Genomic DNA, 20,807 nt, shown 5'->3' on the forward strand with positions numbered 1-20,807 from the left:
TTTCGTGTACAGTGCCCTCTCACAAGTAGATGTTAAATTAATCAATGCATTAGTTAATTTGACTCAATTCCAGAAACTAAAATGGGTATTCGGCCTGTAAAACTGATTTCTGGGCAACTTTAAAATGCCAATGATGTTCATTTGCCCCAGAGAGGTTCGGTTTTATCTAGAAGTAAGAATATGGAGTAATAAAATATCTCTGCAAGTCCTTTCTGCATGGGTAGCTCTGTCTTAAGATTTTGCTATCTGGGCAACCCTGGATTTTCTGCGGATTAGCTGAGACTGATCTTTTACATCAGTCACCGGTCTTGATGTCTACCATAGCCATGCTGACTCCATCATCTCCTGAGGGGCTTACACTCAACATTAATAACTGTATTAGCCCAGGTGACATGTAATTAGGAAAGTGAGACTTTTTACAACCAAAAATAATACGAGAGAGTCCACATCCAACTAGAATATAGTCGTGGGTTACTTCTTATTTGTGCTCATATCACTTTCCTCCTCCCCACTAACCCAGCCCAATGCTTGACCGTCCTTCTATTTGTTGTCCCCTGTGACACTGACAAGGCATTTTGCTGAAGGGGAAGCTTAACAAGGTTAGTAACTTAGTGCAGGTTATTTGCAGGACGTTCATTCTGAGTCTTGAGTCCAAGTGAGTCCAGAAAGCAATGGAATATTCCATATATCCCCACCCCCACCCCACGTGACTTCTGCTGCTGGCCAGGGTCTGCTTCTCCTATGAGAAATCAGAGTTGTCTGGCAGGGGCCGGCTAAAATCAGAGAAATCCTGCCTTTAGCTGTTTCAAAAAGTGACCCAGTATCTGAGGAATGATGAGGACATAATTAAATATGAGTGAAAGGCTTGGAGTTCTTCCCATTCTCTCCCAGAATGGGTGTTCACTCACGTGGCTGTTGTTTTTGTGACTCTCGCTTTATCTACATTTTGACTAGCACTTGCAACACTACCTCTGGGCAACTTAAATGAAAGCTTGTTTTCCAGGATGAAGTAAACTGGCAGAAATTTCCATTGTTCATCAAATCTGGTGTAAATGGTTTGCCTGAACCAGATATTTCTGGGCCCTGCGTGCACTCCTGACAAAATAACTGAGGAGGCAGCTAACGGGTACTTCAAGCTTTTATTTTCTATCCCTGATATGTGAAAAGATTGCCTAAGTTGTCTGAGAAGGAACAGCAGTCAGCTCTGCTGGATTTTCAGTGCTTTCCAGATTTTGCACTATTAGCTTATTTTTTCCAGCGCGGCTCTATAATAACAACCCACTCCTTTCCCTGCACTCCTGGCCCCTCGTGGTGTTTTATTGTGCTCATGCTGAAAGAAAAGGTGTCTGTGCATACTGTTCCTCTTCATTTGGCTTCAGGGATTTCCCTTTGATTTGGAAAGAATAATCTTTCAAATTCCGCTATAAAATATACAGGAGAAAGAAAGAAAAAAAAAGAAGATAAAGCTCCAGGAATGTGCACTGGTGTTGACATTTTGTCTGAAGATTGCTCATGTGAATGATCAATTACCCTGGGTCTGAACTATCAGCGCTGTTGCTCACCACTGATTTGTACGGCTCAGTTCAACTTAGTGTCCATCCTTCAAGGGATTCAAACCCAGCTCCTTTTCAGCAGGTACCTCCAAGACACCAGGAGCGAGTCCACAGCCCCCTCACTGCTCTCTCCCTGGTTCTGCCCGGAATATTTATGGTGAGTCGCCAGTTATCTCCTCTCTGGCAGCCGTCCCTGCTTTCCTGCAGTGTGCAATTGCCCACACTCACATTCGCAAACAGAGGCTCACTCAAGTGTCACTAAAGGAGGCAGGAGGTGGAGCTAAAAGGGCTTTAAAAAGGAAAGGGAGTCATTCTACATTGCAAAAAGAGACCCGGTGTTTGGGGAGGAATCCTATCTCTGTATTTCTTCCTGCAGCCCCATTGAGGGTTGTGGTCGGAACTTTCCATCCCTTTCCTTTCTCCCTCTCTCTCTATCTCTCTCTCTCTGTCTTTCTCTCTGTCTCTCTCCCTTCCTCCCTCTCTCGCGGTGGCCCAGGCTGCTCTGCCGGTCACGGCGAAGTCAGCGGCAGGCCTCTGGACAGTGGGCCCTGGAACTGCGAAATTTGTCACACGGGTGTCAGGTATTTCTTACTGACTTGCCAAGAACGTAGATGAAGAAATCTTTCCTGAACGTCCGTTTCAGGCTGCAGGCCGCTCTCCGGGGTTGAAGGAGGAAGAACGGGAGGACCACAGCAGAGGAGCAGAGAAAAAGATGCTCCGGGGCTGCGGGCCAACCCAGGGGGACACGCTTGGGGTCAGACGCACCCACTTTGCCCGGGCTATGCTCGAGCGAAGGCAAGTTCTTTTCTGTTGAAAGTTCGAGCCCCCTCAAGATTATGCTGCTCCCCCTTATCATTCTGTGGCTGGTAGTTTTTAAATGTAGTTTTGCTAGTCTCTCAGACCCGGAGAACTGGAACTGTCCTGAAGTCTCTCCCTCAGGAAAGGGGAGCCCTGCTTGTGTGGGTAAGTAATCTCATGAAAAGGGATTCACCTCCTCCCAGAAACTGCCTTCATATATCTGTTCATTCTGTTTTGTATACCTGAGCCTTTTTTTTCTGCCTGATTTCTCTCGGAGTGTGCATATTTGCTTACTTTTTGTTATCTAAGGCATGTCTATTTCCTTCCTGGTTGTTAGAGAGAATCGGCGACCCAACTATAAAAATTCACAGCTCTCCCTGTTCTTGTGCGTGTGAGTGATTATGTCTCATTTATAAGTAACTGAGCATTTCTTTTCATGTAAACCTCTGTCTTTATTGTGACGGGAGGAGCAACTACTCATTTAGATCCTCACCTTTATATTGGAACAGGTGGATTTTTTTTTTTTGGGGGGGGGAACTGTTTCTATAGAAGATATAAAGAAAAAAATTCTTTCTTTCTGATGACTTTGTATGAGAACTCAGAAGTTGCTAAAACACCAGTGAAAAAATGGGAATGGAATAGAGAACAAACGAGATTCAATCATTTTGCCAGCTAAGTTTCAAGCGAAACGTCCTCTCCTCTCTCCCCTCTCCTGCCATTTCTGGAAGTTGCTCTGACGGCAACTTCAGTTTTCGAGTAACAGGTGCATTGAAACTTTGAGCACTGCTAAGAAATGACAATGAGTAAATATGCTACACTCCCTCCCATATTAAACGGGTTTTTCACACAGGAGAAATGGGACTTTTACCAAATGCAAATAACCATCCTGTTTAAGGACTTTGCCTAAAAACATCTTTCTCTCTCCCCCTCCCTTCTTCCCTTCTTGCCTTTCCTCTCCCTCTCTTACTGTTAATTTATTTCATTTATTCCTTGGGTGGGTCTCAACCTACTGCTCAAACGAGACAGCCATTTCCATTCATTAGAGGGCATAACTGTCCTGATGTACCTCTTCTGTCATCCTGATCTTCTGGAAAGGGGTATGGCTCTCTAAAAGAGGTAGAGTGAGGGAAACACAGTAAAGTTTCTAGAAGAGAATCCTCTAGAAGACAGCACAAAATAATAGGACTAAAGAGAACAATTCTGAGTCAAACTGCTGACCTTGGGCTCTTGCCCTGGCTCTCCCATGAAGGAAGTTACGAATGAGGAAGTCAGGTGCTCTTGCTCAGAGTCCCAGACCCTGTCTCCAGGCAGTGCTCATTGTAACAAGTGAGCGGAAGCCCAGGATGCTGGAAGGAAGGACTGAATTCTAGTGATCTCCGTGTCTCTGGCACCTAGAACATTTCCGTGTTCATAATATGTACTCTATAAATTCTTTCTAAATGAATGAGAAGTCTCTCCCTGACCTGTTAACCACCTAGTCCTAGAGAATAGCTACAAAAAGGGGTTGCAAAAGGCAAAATGACCCCATGAACCTGTTACTCAGCTGTTGGAGCAGAAGTAAGAGCTTTTAGACAGTTATGTCAAGTGGACTGGAGCCTCTCTGGGACGGGAGAATTTTCTGAGAGTAGTTGGCAACTGACCAGAGACAGGCACTGCCATCTGTATGGGATGTGAGGGGAGATGGTAGGAGCCAGTCAAGAAGCAGAACCCGAGAGAGCAAAAGAATTACAGAAATGAACTGTTACACGAAACTTTAGAGTCTCCAGGAACAACCCCGTTCCTGCTTGCAAACCAGGCTCTGCCTTGTGCTCCCCGCTGCCCCTGCTGGTGGCTCAGAAGTGTCTTCACTGAGGCTGGTTGCACCAAATAAAAATGAAGCCCAGGATAGAGACAGTGAGCAGAGCAGGACCGTGTCACAGAGTAGAAGGTTTTAGAAGCAAACACACTTCATTGCAAATCCATTCTACCTATTTAATACTTGAGTGATACTGGAATGCTGCCCCATATTAATACCCACCCCTTCAGGATTGTTGTGGGGATCACATGAGATAACACATAAAACGAACCTAGCATAAAGGCTTGTAGATCATGGTCAATAACTGTCCCCGTGGCTCCTCCATGTCTTGGCTAAAACCCTTTGATCAAATCATACCATGAGATGCCTTATTTGAGTACAATCACATGGCACAGACCTCATAGAAGGTAGAATGTCTGGATGCCACTTTGTGACTCTGCCTCTGCTGCCTCGTTCCTTTCAAGTCACTGGTTTAAACCCCCTACTTTACACTTTACATCTCATGTTAGCTGATAAATGCCTGGGTCACACCCTGGGTCCCCGTGCATTTCAGAGGATAGTATTTCTCCTCTCTAAATAGATAGAGTGCTATCATCTATTTTTCTCCCAATTAAATTCTTCTTGCCTATTACTTGCCCTTGGCATTGAGCCAGACCACCTCTGGCCAGCAGGAAGAATGCTTTGTCGTTTGACAAGATTCAGGTTACTTTATGCAAGGCTGTCATTCACGTGACTGCTAGCCAGGTAAACCACTTGATAACAGAGTCCGGTTTTCTTCTCATTCCACCCTCCCACCCTTCCTGCCTTTTTTTTTTTTTTTTTTTTTAAATTGAATGAGTGTTTTATTAGCCTCTATTTGAGCTGAAGTAGGTGAGCAGAGCAATAAGGAAAACTGCTGGCAAGTGGCTTCTGAACTTTCAAGTCTGTTTGCCCTGGAGGAGAAAAATCAATTGAAAAAAGGAACTTTTCCTGTTTGCCATGTATTTTTTATTTGAACTGTATTATTTATTTGAACTTTCTTGGTAAATAAAGGGTGAGGAAGAAGCACCCTGAGACACCTGGCTGTAACAGGAGGGATCCTGGGGTACTATGTTGGCCGACTGGGGAGATCACTCCTAGCAGTAAACAGTGAAATCCCTGATTTCAGCGGTGGCTAAGGCTTGGTCAGCTTCCCAGTCATGTGCAGAGCAGAGATATTTCAGATCAGAATCTTGTTTGTTTTTTCAGCCAAGGTTATGCAAAAGTTTTTTTTTAATTAACTGCAGAGAAATTACTGAAATGATCTTTTATGCATACGGTGTGAATGAAATCACCCCCTCAAGTACTCACTGGTTTGTGGTCTTTGAAGGGTAGTAGAGCTTAGTGGTAAAATGCTTAAGTTTAGGGGACAACCTGGGTTCAAATCCCAGTTCTGAAGCTTGTGAATCATGTGTCTCATTTTCCTTAGTGCAAAACAGGATTGTTGTCAGGATTATGTTAATGTATTTGTTTTCAATGCTGGCCACGCATTACAATCACCAGTGTCTGGGTTGTCACTTTGGTCCATCTGGGTCAACATCTCTTCTGGGGGTGCAATCCAGGCATCGTTTTCTTTGTTAGTCTTCCTATTCTGAGGCAGCCTCAGCTCAGGATCACTAAAATAATACATACAAAGAGCATAAAACAGAGCCTGGCATAAAATCAGCACTTCAGCAAGTCTTTGCTACTATTAATATTTTTAACACTAATAAATTAATAAAAATTATTTGTGTTGGTGGTAACCGTAGTAGTATTTTCTAAATGTGGTTTGGCTTCTTCCACAATAATTGAATTTTTTTTTTTTTTTTTTTTTTACACACAGAAAAATGCTGCATTGAAAAACTTGATGATAGTTTTACCACATTAAAAAATGTAGTCAAAATAATTTCAGGGGTGCCTGGGTGGCTCAGCCAGTTAAGCATCTGCCTTCAGCTCAGGTCATGATCCCAGAGTCCTGGGATCAAGTCCTGCATTGGGCTCCCTGCTCAGCGGGGGGTCTGCTTCTCCCTCTGCCCTTCCCCCCTGTTCATGATCTCTTTCTCTTTCATGCTTTCTCTCTCAAATAAATAAATAAAATCTTTTAAAAAATAATAATTTCAACATTTATAACTCATATTTTTTGTAATTAGAAGAAATGTTTAGTAAAAATACAAAAACATATCAAAATGACTGGAGTCAGTGTCCTTGTGGAACTGCAATTGCAATGTTTGTCTTTTTGTGATATCAACTGATAAAAAATTCTGCTAAGCACAAATTAAATCTGCTTGTTAGATTTCTTACCAGCAATAATTTTATTTTAATAACAATAACAAAAACAAGCCACTTGAAAATGATTATTTAAATTTCTTGCATATTTTGTCTTCTATTTGAAACCAGTTTCTCTAAGATTTTTAAAGGTGTTGAGGGCATACGAAGAAATAATAAAATAATTATTTAAATGAATTTACATTTTTTTTAAACAAATTAGGGTTATCCAAATATTTGACATTCAACTTAGAAGTTGGAAGGTGGGAATTCTTTGCTTATGTTAAGAAGAGAACAACTGTTTTCCATTAAAAAGTAAATGGGCTAGTAATTTAGCTCACATAAATTCAGAATCTTGCTTTATCATCTACAAATTTGCCTTCATGAAAATCCATTTGAGATCATTTCTTGTTTAGTATGAATAGTTGCTTTCTTTTCTTTCTTTCTATTTTTTTTTTAAACATCAGTAGGCTCCAAACTCCACTCTATTGAGTAAACAATAAAAATGTGGGCACATGCTCCCAGGATGTGTTTATTGGTCAGTTCCTGATATGTTATCAATACCACTATTATGAACATTTCATAACACATACTAATTCCTAATATTTCCTTACCACACAATAGTATATCTTCATACAGAACGGAGACTGTTCTAGAGAAATAATAAAATAGAGAACAAATGCTTTATCTTTTTTCACTATTAGCTCCTCTCTGTTCTCTTAGGTGTGATGAGATAAACAAAAGGATGGCTATTTTTTTTTTTTAATAAAGAGGACTTATTCATAGTGAGTGAGTTTTCTCAGAGTGTAGAAGAGAAAACATAAAAATGCAACGAGGCTGTGCTAAGATTCTTTCATAAGGACTAGAAGGCCATGCCACATCCCTGAGGACGAATTGGAGTTTCTGATATTCCCAAGCTCTATGGCCTGCTGGGGTCACTGTATCTTTAGATTTTTAAATAAAAATGTCCTGTGCTTCCATCCTATGTTAGGGGGAAACCTCTGTTTCTTTATCCATTCATCTGTCAATGAACGCTTGGGTTGCTCCCATAATTTGGTTATTATAAATGATGCTGCAATAAACATAGGGGGTGCATATATCTTTTCTAATTAGTGTTTTTGCATTCTTTGGGTAAATACTCAGTAGTGGAATTATTGGATCATAGAGTAGTAGTAGTTTCGATTTGCATTTCCCTGATGATGAATGATGAGTGTCTTTTCATATGTCTGTTGGCCTTCTGTAGGTCTTTTTTTTTTTAAACATTTTATTTATTTATTCATGAGAGACACACAGAGAGAGAGGCAGAGACACAGGCAGAGGGAGAAGCAGGCTCCACGCAGGGACCCCGACGTGGGACTTGATCCAGGGTCTCCAGGATCAGGCCCTGGGCTGAAGGCAGCACTAAACCGCTGAGCCACCTGGGCTGCCCACATCTGTAGGTCTTCTTTGAGAAATGTCTATTCATGTCTTTGGCCATTTTTATTTGGAGTGTGTGTGTGTATGTGTGTGTGTGTGTGTGCGTAACTGTTGAGTTATATACATTCTTTATATATTTGGTTATCAGTTAGGATAATTGTGGCCCCATAGATTGAATTTGGAGCTCTGCTTCTTCTTCTATTTTTTGGAGTAGCTTCAGAAGAATAAATATTAACTCTTTAAATGTTTGGTAGAATTCATCTGGCTCTGGACTTTTGTTAGTTGGGAGTTTTTTGATTATTACTTCAATTTCATTGCTGGTAATCAGTCCATTCAAATTTTCTATTTCTTCCTGATTCAGTTTGGGGGGTTCTATGTTTCTAGTAATTTATTGATTTCTTCTAGGTTGTCCAATTTTTTGGCATATAGCTTTTCAGATGTTCTCTCATAACTCCTATATTTCTGTGGTGTTGGTTGTTATTTCCACTCTTTCATTTCTGATTTTATTTATTTGGGTTTCTCCCCCCTTTTTAAATGAATCTGGCTAAAAGCTAATCAATTTTATTTGCTTTTTTTCAAAGAACTAGCTCCTCCTGGTTTCATCGATCTGTTCTGTTGTGTTTTATTAGGTCTGGTTTTTTTTTTTTTTTTCTCTAATCTTTATTATTTCCTTCTTTCTACTAGTTTGGGCTTTGTTTGTTCTTTTTCTAGCTCCTTTAGGTATAAGGTTACATTGTTTGTTTGAAATTTTTCTTGCTTCCTAAGGTAGGCCTATATTATTATAATCTTCCCTTTTGGAACGGCTTTTGCTGCATCCCAAAGATTTTATTTAAAGATTTATTTATTTATTTTGAGAGAGTGAGAGAGCATGAGTGCAGGAGGAGGGGAAAGGGAGTATAAAAGGGAGAGAATCTCAAGCAGACTTCCGGCTGAGCATGGAACTGGATGTGGGGTTTTATCTCACAATCCTGAGATCATGACCTAAGCTGAAATCAAGAGTTGAACACTTAACTGACTGAGTCATCTGGGCACCCCTGCACCTCAAAGATTTTGCACTATTGTTTTTATTTTTATTTGTTCTATGTATTTTAAAAATTTTCTCTTTGATTTCTTGGTTGACCCATTCATTCTTTAGTAGTATGCTATTTAACCTCTAAGTATTTGTGTTCTTTCCAGATTTTTTTCTTGTGATTGATTTCTAGTTTCATAGCATTGTGGCCAGAAAAAATGTATAATATGACTTACATCGTTTTTGAATTTGTTAAGACTTGTTTTACGACCTAACATGTTATCTCTTCTGGAGAGTTCCACGTGCACTTGAAAAGAATGTGTATCCAAAGGAAAAAAAAAAAAAAAGAAAAAAAGAAAAGAAAAGAAAAGAATGTGTATTCGCTGTTTTAGGATAGAATGCTCTGAATAAATGTTAGATCTATCTGGTTCAATGTGTCATTCAAAGCTGTTGTTTCCTTGTTGGCTTTATGTTTGGATGATCTATTCTTTGATGTAAGTAGGGTGTTCATGTCCTCTATTATTATTGTATTACTATTGATTACTTCCTTTATGTTTGTTATTAACTGTTTTATGTATTTGGGTGCTCACATCTTGAGTGCATAAATATTTACAATTGTATCTTCTTGTTGGATTATTCACTTTATGGTTATGTAGTGTCCTTCTTTGTCTCTTGTTATAGTCTCTGTTTTAAAGTCTATTTTTTCTGATACAAGTATCACTTATATCACTACCCCATCTTTCTTTTCACTTCCATTTGTTTCTGCAGAACATTTTAGATTTCTTCCTTCTCCAACTCTGTTTTCTGATCAGATCCTGGGCCTCCCTTTTTAAATAACAAAAAAGTTTTTAAATTACTAAATAGCATAATCAAGTGTTTTAATACATGAAATAACTGTTTCTCAGAAGAGACCACAGGTTTTGAAACATTTTTTCTTCCTCTTTTCTTCCACAATGGGAGAATGTTAATTTTGAGATGTAAGTGAAGATTCTTGGAGGCAGGTCCCAGGTGGTGGCAGTACTACCTGGACAGGAGACTTTTTCTTGGACTCTTAGGCTTGTCCAGGGTTCTGGAATTCCAGGGGTGGGGAGTGCCCTTTCTTTGGCCAAGTCAGAAGTGAAGCAAGGCATTGACTTCAAATGAAACCCTCATAGGTCTGGCCTTGGATAGTGATTGGAAGGTATTCTATGGGTTGTTCTTCTTTCTTGTTATCCCCAGTCTTTAAAGAGAGTTTTAATAAAAGTTAGAGATTGATCTCACTTGTACTGAGAAAAAAGATAAAAAGGTCAGTCCTGTTTTAGGTGAATGACATAAGGTCAGAAGGTCAGTAGTAGCTTAAACAACATCACAAGGCCTATGTCATTCATCTCACTTCCTCTCATCGCATAGGCATTTTATCATCTCACATCATAAGATGGGTGAGTACAGTATAATAAGATATTTTGAGAGAGATCATATTCACCTAACTTTTATTTCTGTATATTATTATAATTGTTCTATTTTATTATTAGTTACTGTTTTTGATCTTTTACTGTGCCTAATTTATAAATTAAACTTTATCATACCTATATATTATAAGAAAAAACATAGTTTATATAGGATTCAATATTTTCTGTTGTTTCAGGCATCCACTGAGGGTCATAGAATGTATTTCTCATTGATAAGGGGAAACTACTATATTAGGAGAATTTGAATTGTGAATCAATTAGTATATCTCTTCTCTCTCTCTCTCTTAAGATTTTATTTATTTATTTGGCAGAGAAATAGAAAAAGGCAGAGAGCACAAAGAGGGGAAATGGCAGAGGGAGAGGAAGAAGCAAGCTGCCTGCTCAGAAGGGAGCTCAATGTGGGGCTCCATCCCAGGACTCTAGGATCATGACCTGAGCTGAAGGCAGAAGCTTAACTGACTGAGCCACCCAGGTGTCCCTCTCCTCTCTTATTTTTATCATTGATTTGTAGATTTTGTTGTCCTAATATATTCAGATTAATTTTTGTTGCTTCTTAATCCAAACGGTTATAAAATCAAACACTAGACCTCAGATAAAAGGTAACACATATTTCTTAACTAAAAAATAAACCCTCGAGAATCTGCTTAATGTTCTTAATCTTTTAGTCATTTTGATTGTAGTGGAAGATACTAGTAACTTTTTAACACATATAAATCACTCAATTTAAGATATTTTAGCAATTATTTTAATGAGGTAGTTTTGTAAACTTGTTATGAACATACAGAAAGTAAGACTCAATAACTAATCTCAACAGCTGGAAAATACTACACTGGAGAACTTTTCCAGAATGTCCAAGTCAGTTTTAAAGAATATACTTTCTTCCAAGGAATTTCTAAATATTTTTCAAGAAATTCTCAAATTTCATGAAGCAATTTAGTGTTTAGTTCAGTTTTAGTTATTACTCCAAATTTGAGCAATCCTAGAGCTAGGGAACAGAATGTTATGTCATATATGTTATGTTAATAAATATTTTGTTATAGTCTCTTTTTAAAAAGATTTTATTTATTCATGAGAGACATGGAGAAAGAGGCAGAGACATAGGCAGAGGGAGAAGCAGGCTCCCTGCGGGGAGCCCAATGCAGGACTCAATTCCAGAACTCAGGATCATGACATGAGCTGAAGACAGATGCTCAACCATTGAGCCACCCAGGTGCCCCTGTTATATTATAGTTTTTAATGATAGAGTTAGAATTAACTTTGAGAAAGAACCAGGAACAACACAACAACAGTGCAACAAAAGCTTTGGAACACAATTTCCCCTATTGTCTATTTACTTCTTGCTTAAAGGTCAATACTTTCATCCAGAATGCTAATATTACTCACCATGAAGGAGGTATTACTTGGATTTTAGGTGAACCAAGAATGCAGATTCATTCTGTAGAAACTATTTATTAACAATAATGTTAATAAATAATGGTATGGCATATGACCATTTCAGTCCCATCCCCAGTTGTGCCATTTGCTGGTGGGCCCAAAACAAGATGACTGAGATCCAGGCTTAGAAGAATGAGTAACATTTTTGTCAGGTGTAGAAGAAAGAACTACTTTATTTTTTTTATTTTAATTTTTTTTATGATAGGCACACAGTGAGAGAGAGAGAGAGAGAGAGAAGCAGAGACATAGGCAGAGGGAGAAGCAGGCCCCATGCACCGGGAGCCTGATGTGGGATTCGATCCCGGGTCTCCAGGATCGCGCCCTGGGCCAAAGGCAGGCGCTAAACCGCTGCACCACCCAGGGATCCCTAGAACTACTTTAAACAGACAGGATCTTTATACTTCCTGAAAGATCTTGCTATGTCTCAAAAACACATTTCTACTTTAACTTGTACAGCTAACATTACTAACCTCTTACGGTTGTTGTGAAATAATACATGTAAATAATATCTTTCTTTAGGTGTTCTTTTTCTTGACATCATCATTCTGTTGGGAAAACAAGAATTCCTGTCCCCTTAAAGGTCCCTCTAGCTGGACTAAGAATCAAATTGACATGAGACAGATTAACAAGAGAAATAAGTATATGTACGGGGAATCCACATTGACATGGGAGTTCCAAAGACAGGCAAAATGAGGTATATATATCATTCTGAACTAAGAAGGGGGTAAGGGTGTGGGACTTCAGAGGAAAGGAATGCACTTCACAAGGCAATAAGAAGAGCAGATGTTTGGTAGTTAGATGTTTTCCCTGCCATGTGGATGGGTCACTGAGATAAAATTTATTTCTGTTAATAACACTTATTCTGGGAAAGACCCCCTAATTTAGAATCTTCTGTGTAGTTAAGGGAGGGGCAAAAGTACCTCTTAAGCATTCAGGGTCTCAAGTGCTTTCAGCTCAAAATAACCCATGTGCCAAAGTGGCGTATTCTTGAAGGGCCTGTCCTGAACCCCTTCAATTCAAATATTTACCTTTGACATAGGCAGGCTGGATCCAAGAACCCAGAGAGGGTCCTGCATGATCAGCCAAGAGGGTCCTTGGGTACATGCAAGATAGATATCAAACATGAGCTGGGAGGAGTGAGAGCAGAGTTTATTGAAGATATAGAGAGACCAAGTACGGAGTCTGGGAGACTCAGCAAGGAAAAGGAGAAAGAGTCTCATCTTTGTTTGGGTCTGGGTTTTTTTTCTAAGGATTGTGGTCTGGTATATGTGTCCTCTCAGGCATCCAGGAATTGGTCAGATCAAGGACAAGGGCCCAGGTGTCCTCCATAAGTCACTTGGAGCCAGGGGGTCTCGGCGTCGAAATGTCTAGCCCCAGTGGTCTGGAATGTGCACAGGATGGCCTCGCCCAGTCATTCTTGCCTAGTCCTTCCTTAGATGTTATCTATTGTGCTGGAAGACTCTAAAGAAATCATTAACTCCTTGCCCCTTACAAGGAAGACATACATCATTTGTACTAGGATCATGGGTAAAGTGAGGGTACAGTCCTAGCAAGAATAGATAGAGGAAAAGGAACAAAAAGCAGATTTTATGGAGCCCTTTAGTATCCCTATCTCACTTTTGATGCTGGAATTTAGTTAATGTATGGAAACTTCAGTTATTTTAGCCAAATACTAGGCAGAAACTTTTGCTCTCATCACCTCTTGACCTTCCTTCTAAGTCTGGAGTTTGAATTGGTGTGTGTGTCTGTTTTCACTTTATGACCTTGATTTTCTGATTCTCCCAAGCCTGGCTAACCATGCTAATGTCTCTCAGTGTCTGGGTTTCCCAAGTATTTCCCAGGATACTTAGTATGCTGGAATTTGTGTGAGTGTGAAGGCATTTGAGAGGCAGCAGAACCCTGTGACAATGATTCATGATTTATTTGCAAGCACTCTCCTAGTGACAGGATAGAAAAGGCCTCTCAGAGAAAAGTACTACCTTCTTCCTCCATTCAGAATAGCCTATTAGGGTGCTATAGACCAGCTTTGCATTAGGGTGCTAAAGACCAGGTTCTGCTGCTGTAGATGGTTTTTAGGATGCAGATAGTCCAAACATCATGGCAGCTGCCTTGTTTTTCAGCACATGGTGTGGCAGTTGAGAAATAGTGTTTTATTTTATTAATTTAAATACTTTGCTGGTTAAATTTCAAAAGCTTGAAGAAGGATCTTCCTTCTTCCATAGATTCCATCTTTGTATAAACAGATCAATGGTAGGAGATCAATCAAACTCAATACTATGTAGCTGCTGACATCAATCTTGTGAATTATGGGTCCTTCCCTTCTGAGGTTTAAAAACAGGCACAGAAGGGATGCCTGGGTGGCTCAGTGGTTGAGCATCTGCCTTCAGCCCAGGAGGGTGAGATTCTGGAGTCCCGGGATCGAGTCCCACGTGGGGCTCCCTGCATGGAGCCTGCTTCTCCCTCTGTCTATGTCTCTGTCTCTCTCTCTCTCTGTGTCTCTCATGAATAAATAAATAAAATCTTAAAAAACAAACAAAAAACAGGCACAGAGGCAGAAGCTACCAGGAATCTTCTGGTGTCTTTCACTTTCTCTCTGAAGCATATAGTTTTTCTGTTTATTGTAGAATTTTTGAAAGAAAGGAATTTAACTTCTCCTTGGTCTGCAGGGAGCCTGCAAAGGCTATTGTCATTCACTTTAATTTACCCAGTATGTGGAAATGTACATCTTTTAGATTCAAGCAACATTAGTGAGCATTTTAAAATCTCTAATCAGATCCAAATGTTTATTATATTTTGGAAAACAAATCTGAAAAATCAACTGAAATTTTATATGTCTTGGCTATTCTAATGAATCATGGAAACAATTCCATGTAGAAGAAAAAAGGTACATGAAGAAAATTTTTCATCTGAATTTTCAATGCATTTAAGAAGCACCCAACGATGCCCAAGAAAGGATGAAAGATGACTGTCTTCCAATATTGATATATTATCTTCTGGAACAGAAAGCTAAAAAAAAGCACAGGGTATGGATAACCCTCTTATCATAAACTGTGTGGAAGCATATGAAATGACCAGGTTTTGTTACTTCCAATATACAGGAGGAAAGGTCATTTTTGAAACAAAGGACACATTCTAAGCAGAGTGCTTACACAAGCGCGTTGATCTTGTTACAGGAAAAAGTGAAGCAGTTGCAGACCCGGTGTTTCTGGTGTCATGCTTGTTGCCTCATTTTGCATGAAAACATTCCCTTACCTCCAGCCTGATGTTCTGTGCCTGGCAGGTTGTCTTAGGCCTCAGCTTTTGAAATGGATAAGTTATGTAGCTGATATGAGCGCAGTACTTACCTCATAGGATTTTAAGACTCAATTAATTAATTCATACAAGGTGCTTAAAATCTTGCCTGACTTAGTGAGTTTCCAGTATATATTAGCTGTTACTTTCCACCAAAGACCATAAGCTGAGACATTAGGAACACTTCCATTTTGTGAAATTTTTCTAATACTTGTTTCTTCAAATTTGTAATGATGCTTAGAGAAATCTGAAATTAATTTCTTAGGATGAGCCAAGTCCTCACAATCATCTTACTCACTATTCTTTGTGATTTGTTATTATCCTCAATGATAAAGTATGGCACAAAATCCCCAATTAATTATTTTTTCTAAGTAATTATTCTGTTTGTCACATTTGCTTTCAACATTCCAAAGAAATTATATGAAGTATTTTTTTCCTGGCTATACGTGCAGCTGGGGCCCAGGACTAAGTGTTGGTCAGGCTGAAATTAATAAGAATAACAAAACTGGACCCTGGAAACATCTAGAGACCAACACTTCTTAATTTTCTTTTGTTTTTGTCTCTTTGTCTAGGGATGCTCAGAACGTAGTATCTATAGGCAAATATTTATTTATTTAGCCTTGTAATTTGAAAAACATTATTTTAAAGGTAGTTAAAGAAGATAATTGTGTTAGTTACAAATGAGACGCATACCAAATCTTGTACCTCTAGTATTTTTTTTACAGACTTAATCAGCTGATCAATTTTTTAGACTTCCTTCAGAGGGCTGAACTCGTAGTGTCACTACAGGGGTTGGAGTTATTTGTTTTAGGTTATTGTTTTACTTCTTTTGGTAGAGCCCATAGTGGCACATTATTAATTTGATATTTGAAATCTAAAGAAGCAGAAAATAGGAATTAAGATGAATAACATCTATTTATGAATTTACCACAAGCTTGGGCTTCTTTACAAAATGCCATAAACAAGGAAACTATTGAATTCTAGAAGACCAGGAGGATAGGAATTGAACTGATAATGTTAGATTAGAAAGACCTGTAACATCATCTAGCCCAACTAACTGCCTCCTGTTACTGATGAGAAGTTGAGATTCAGAAAGGTGAAGTAACTCATCCCTACACTCATAAAATTTACCATGTGCATGCCATCTCTCATGACTGATTGTCGGAAACCCACCAATGTAATGATTAGTTCTTCCTGCCAAAAAGTATTAATAATATTAAGTTGGTTTAAGTTAAGTCTCTTAATATCTCTAGTTGTTTATGTTTAAAGCACCTTGAAAGTAGGACTAAGCTTTCCTTTTATATAAATTATATCAATGAATTAATTCAAATCTATTCAACAAATATTTATTCAACATTAATTATGTGTTTGGACTAATGGCGACATCACTGATCCAAATGCCCAGGATCTCCAGAGGGGACAGTGGGGTTCCCAGCTCAGAGAGCCAGGAGTGGAGCAGGCCACAGTTTACCTGATGACTTATGGATCATATTCGTTGAATTTACCAAAACTTACTTTGACAAAATCCAACAAGTGGCTTGAAAACCTTCCTACAAAGAAACTAAAGATTGCAGACAATGCTACTAACTCAAGCTCTAGAGAATAATGAGGGAAAGACAGAAGGACCTTTCTCTTATTCTTAAAATAAGCTCTTTCTTAGTTGTATAAGAGACATAAATAATGGAAATCTCTTTAGACTTGACAAAAAATAGGAAAAAAAAGAGAAAAATTAACAAGAAGACAACCTGAGAACTGGATTTATGTTTACTGATATTAGTGATGAACTGCACAAGTGTAAAATTTGCCTTGAAATGTTAGCTGATGGTAACATGAAGCTTTCAGGACAAGCAAGATATTTTAAAATGAGTATCCAGGAATGTGAAATGACTTCCTGATTTTAACAGTTGTCTTCAAAGTTATGATATCTGAGACGAAGCCTAACGATAAAATGTTAGAAGGTGGGGAGCCTGGGTGGCTCAGTCAGTTAAGGGTCTGCCTTTGGCTCAGGTCATGATCCCAGGGTCCTGGGATGGAGCCTATGTTGGTCTCCTTGCTCAGTGGGGAGTGTGCTTGAGATTCTCTCTCTCCCTCTCCATCTGCTCATGTTCTCTCTCACTCTCTCATAAATAAACAAAATCTGTAAAATAAAAAGTTAGAAGGCTCTTGCATTTTCTGACTACAGCAAAAATAGACAAGCCTTTTTCTATTAGTGAAATACATATTTCTCCTGCTTCCTGCTGTGGTAGAATGTAGCTAAAATAATACATGGAAAACCACGTGACAATGGACTCAAATGTGTTCTTTTGTCAGCAGATACTACTGAAAACTTCACAGAAAGCATTACTGAAATTTTGAAGAAAAAGTATTATAAAAACTACACAGTTGAATGAAAGTAAAGGTGTTTCTAATATATCTTGGCTTATGGTATTTTCCAGAAAGTAATAGCAACACTTAACTGACTACTTACTATATGTGAGGAAAAATTCTAAGCATATGGCATGAAGTAATTTATTTAGTCGTCATAACAATTCTATGAGGTAAGTACTATCATCATCTCCATTTAAAGATGACAAAACTGATACATAGAGAGGTTAAGTAATGAGCTAAAGGGGACACCGCTAATAAACAGTGGAGCCAGGAAACAATCAACAGGTGTTTTCTGTCCCCATTGCTAGTGTTCTTAGTCACTCTTGCATTTATCTTTGTTTCAACAATGAAATGCACAAAGAGCTAATACTTTTTCATTAACCAATAAAGGAAAAATGCATCAGAGAAGAAATTTTCTCCATAGTCAATGACTTCTTTATATACTGACAAACGTATTACAAAAAGAAAAAGTAGTGTAAGTGTACCCAGTGGCAATGGAGCCACTGCATTTACTGGACTATAAAAAAAAAAAAAAAAAAAAAACAACAACAACAACAAAAGATTCTTCAGTAAGATAATAGTGGGTCCTATACTACTACATTCCATACTACAGGTTCTTGGCAGTCTCCTAGGGAAGCAGTTTTGTCAAGAAGTCGAAATGGGAATTGCACAAAGGACTATGGGATATCACTAATGTCTTTACTCCTCTAAAACAAGACTAAATTGGATTCTTTATATTTTTAAAGATTTTATTTATTTATTTGAGAGAGTGATCATGAGCAGGGAGAGAGGGGCAGAGGGAGAGGAAGAATGAGAAGCTGACTCCATCCCCACTGAGCAGGGAGCCCTACACAGTACTTGATCCAAGACCCCAGGATCATGACCTGAACTAAAGGTAGAAGCTTAACCAATTGAGCCACCCAGATACTCTAAACTGGATTCTTCATAATATTTTGTATTACATGCGGAGTAACCATGAAACACTATTCTTCACACAGGCTTTCCATATAGTATCCTGAAGCAAAGCACTTAAGAGAGCACATGTTATATAGTTTTCTTTTTTAAAAAATGTTACATCTTCTTTCTTTCTTTCTTTCTTTCTTTCTTTCTTTCTTTCTTTCTTTCTCTTTCTTTCTTTTCTTTCTTTCTCTCTTCTGTGGTGACAAATAGATGTTACTAGTATGCTACTCAAAAAAGAACTAAAACAATAGAACTTTATCCCTTCAGATTGAAGGTGACATTTTAACAATGAGGAAGTGACTGCTTGTAAGAAACTTGTATATGAACAGAGCAGTTTGAAAACAGGTGTTTGGAAAAATTTCCATTGTTGTGTGAGTAGGTTGTTGAACAACCTAATGTCAATATGCCACCTATTAAAAATTCTTATGTCTTAAGTATCAAGACATTGAATTTTAAGTCAGATTTTTATTTTATTTTTTTTTAATTTTTTATTTATTTATGATAGTCACAGATAGAGAGAGAGAGAGAGGCAGAGACACAGGCAGAGGGAGAAGCAGGCTCCATGCACTGGGAGCCCGATGTGGGATTCGATCCCGGGTCTCCAGGATCGCGCCCTGGACCAAAGGCAGGCGCCAAACTGCTGTGCCACCCAGGGATCCCTAAGTCAGATTTTTAAATTTAAATTCTTATGTCACATTCAATGTTTTTAGTAAATGCAATCTAATCAGAAAATATGGCATAAACTCAATTTTCCACATGCAGAGGGACTTTTGGGGCTGTGGGGTATCCCCAGCTGGAAATGTTCAGCAGAGAGTAGGAAATATAGTAGAAAAACTTCAGAAGACAGGTCAAAATAGTGACTTCTGAGTCTTATTGTGTGTGTGTGTGTGTGTGTGTGTGAAACATCCAGAAAAACTTTTTTTTATCACTTTAATATTGGTGAATGCATTTTAGTCTTGTAGTAGCAGTCTTTAAATAAAATTGAGCATAATTTATACTGTCAAGATGAGCGTTATTTAAACATGCTTATTTGAGATGAAGGATTACCTATAGCATAGGAACCTTATAACAGGACGCACTGTTCTACAAACTGCATTTTTACGAGTTTTTAAAAAGTTATACTGAGCTGTGGTATTGACCAGGAGATAGATACATAGCTCAGTGGTTGAGCATCTGCCTTTGGCTCAGGGCATAATCCCGGGGTCCTGAGTTCAAGTCCCATATTAGGCTCTCCGCAGGGAGCCTGCTTCTCCCTCTGCCTATGTCTCTGCCTCGAATAAATAAATAAATTTAAAATTTAAAAATGTTAATGCAATGGACTAGAAAGTCCAAAAACAGACTTTATACAGTCATTTGATCTTTGACAAAGGTGCAAAAGCAATTCAGTGGAGAAAGGATAGTCTTTTCAACAAATGATGTTGGATCAATGAGGTATCTATGAGTAAAATAACGAACCTCAACCTAAACTGCATACAAAGATTAACTCAAAATGGGTCATAGATCTAAATTTAAGCTGTAAAACTATAAAATTTTTAGAAAAAAAACAAAGGAGAAATTTTTGCCTTGGGATTAATAGTTCTTAGAAATGACACCAAAAGCATGATATACAAAAGAAAAAAAAGTGGATAAATTGAGCCTCATCAAAATTAAAACTTTTCCTCTGCCAAAAAAGGCAATGTCAAGAAGATAAAAAGACCTACTGCCTGCTGGAAGAAAACATTTGCAAATCATGTATCTGACAAAGCACTTGCATCCAAAATATATTTTTAAAAAACTTTCAAATGCAACAATAAGAAAATAAATAACATAGTTAAAAATGGGCAAAGGATTTAAGTAGACCACCAAAGAGAACATAAGGATGCTAAGTTCATGTAAAAATGCTCAGTATTATTAATTGTTACAGACTGAATGTGGCCCCAAGTATGTTTATGTTTTAATTTCTGAAACTTGTAATGTTACCTTATATGGCAAAAAGGACTTTGCAAATGTGATCCTCAGATGGAGTGGATCACTTGTATTATTTAGAAGGATTCTAAATGTAAGTACCAGGGTCTTATAAGAGAGAGGCAAGAACATGAAAGGAGGAAGAAGGCAGTGGAATTGGAGAGAGATTTGAAGAGTCTGCACTGCTGGGTTTAAACATGGTGAAGGAATACATTAGACATAGGGAGTACATGTATATGAGATGCAATAGATTATAAAATTAGAGATGCAGTAATCCAGGTGATATAATTAATTACAGGAATCCATTTAAAAGGACCCACTTTTAAAATATTATTATTATTATTATTATTATTATATAAATTTCAGGTTGTCAGCTTTATAATTTGACATCTGTATACAATGAAAAGTGATCACCACCACAAGTCTAGTTAGTATCTGTCACACACAGTTGACCCCCTTCCCCTCTAGTAACCACTAGTGTGTTCTCTGTATTTATAACTTTGTCTTATTTATTTTATTTTATTTTATTT

At 38.3% G+C, this 20,807-nt stretch overlaps 1 protein-coding gene across 5 annotated transcripts in view; it reads left to right on the forward strand.

Annotated features, from left to right (window-relative positions):
• Positions 1–1,850: 1,850 nt before the first annotated feature.
• EGF (epidermal growth factor) overlaps positions 1,851–20,807 on the forward strand; it is a 93,071-nt gene continuing 74,114 nt past the window's right edge. For 4 of the 5 annotated variants that reach the window (XM_077882286.1, XM_077882287.1, XM_077882288.1 and 1 more), the window contains exon 1: positions 1,851–2,516. In XM_077882286.1, coding sequence (XP_077738412.1) covers positions 2,390–2,516 — 127 coding nt within the window. In that variant the 5' untranslated portion in view covers positions 1,851–2,389. The remainder of the gene's footprint in view (positions 2,517–20,807) is intronic. The other variant, XM_077882289.1, reaches the window with a different exon arrangement.

This window comes from Canis aureus, chromosome 33, assembly GCF_053574225.1.
Source record: "Canis aureus isolate CA01 chromosome 33, VMU_Caureus_v.1.0, whole genome shotgun sequence".
Taxonomy (NCBI): domain Eukaryota; kingdom Metazoa; phylum Chordata; class Mammalia; order Carnivora; family Canidae; genus Canis; species Canis aureus.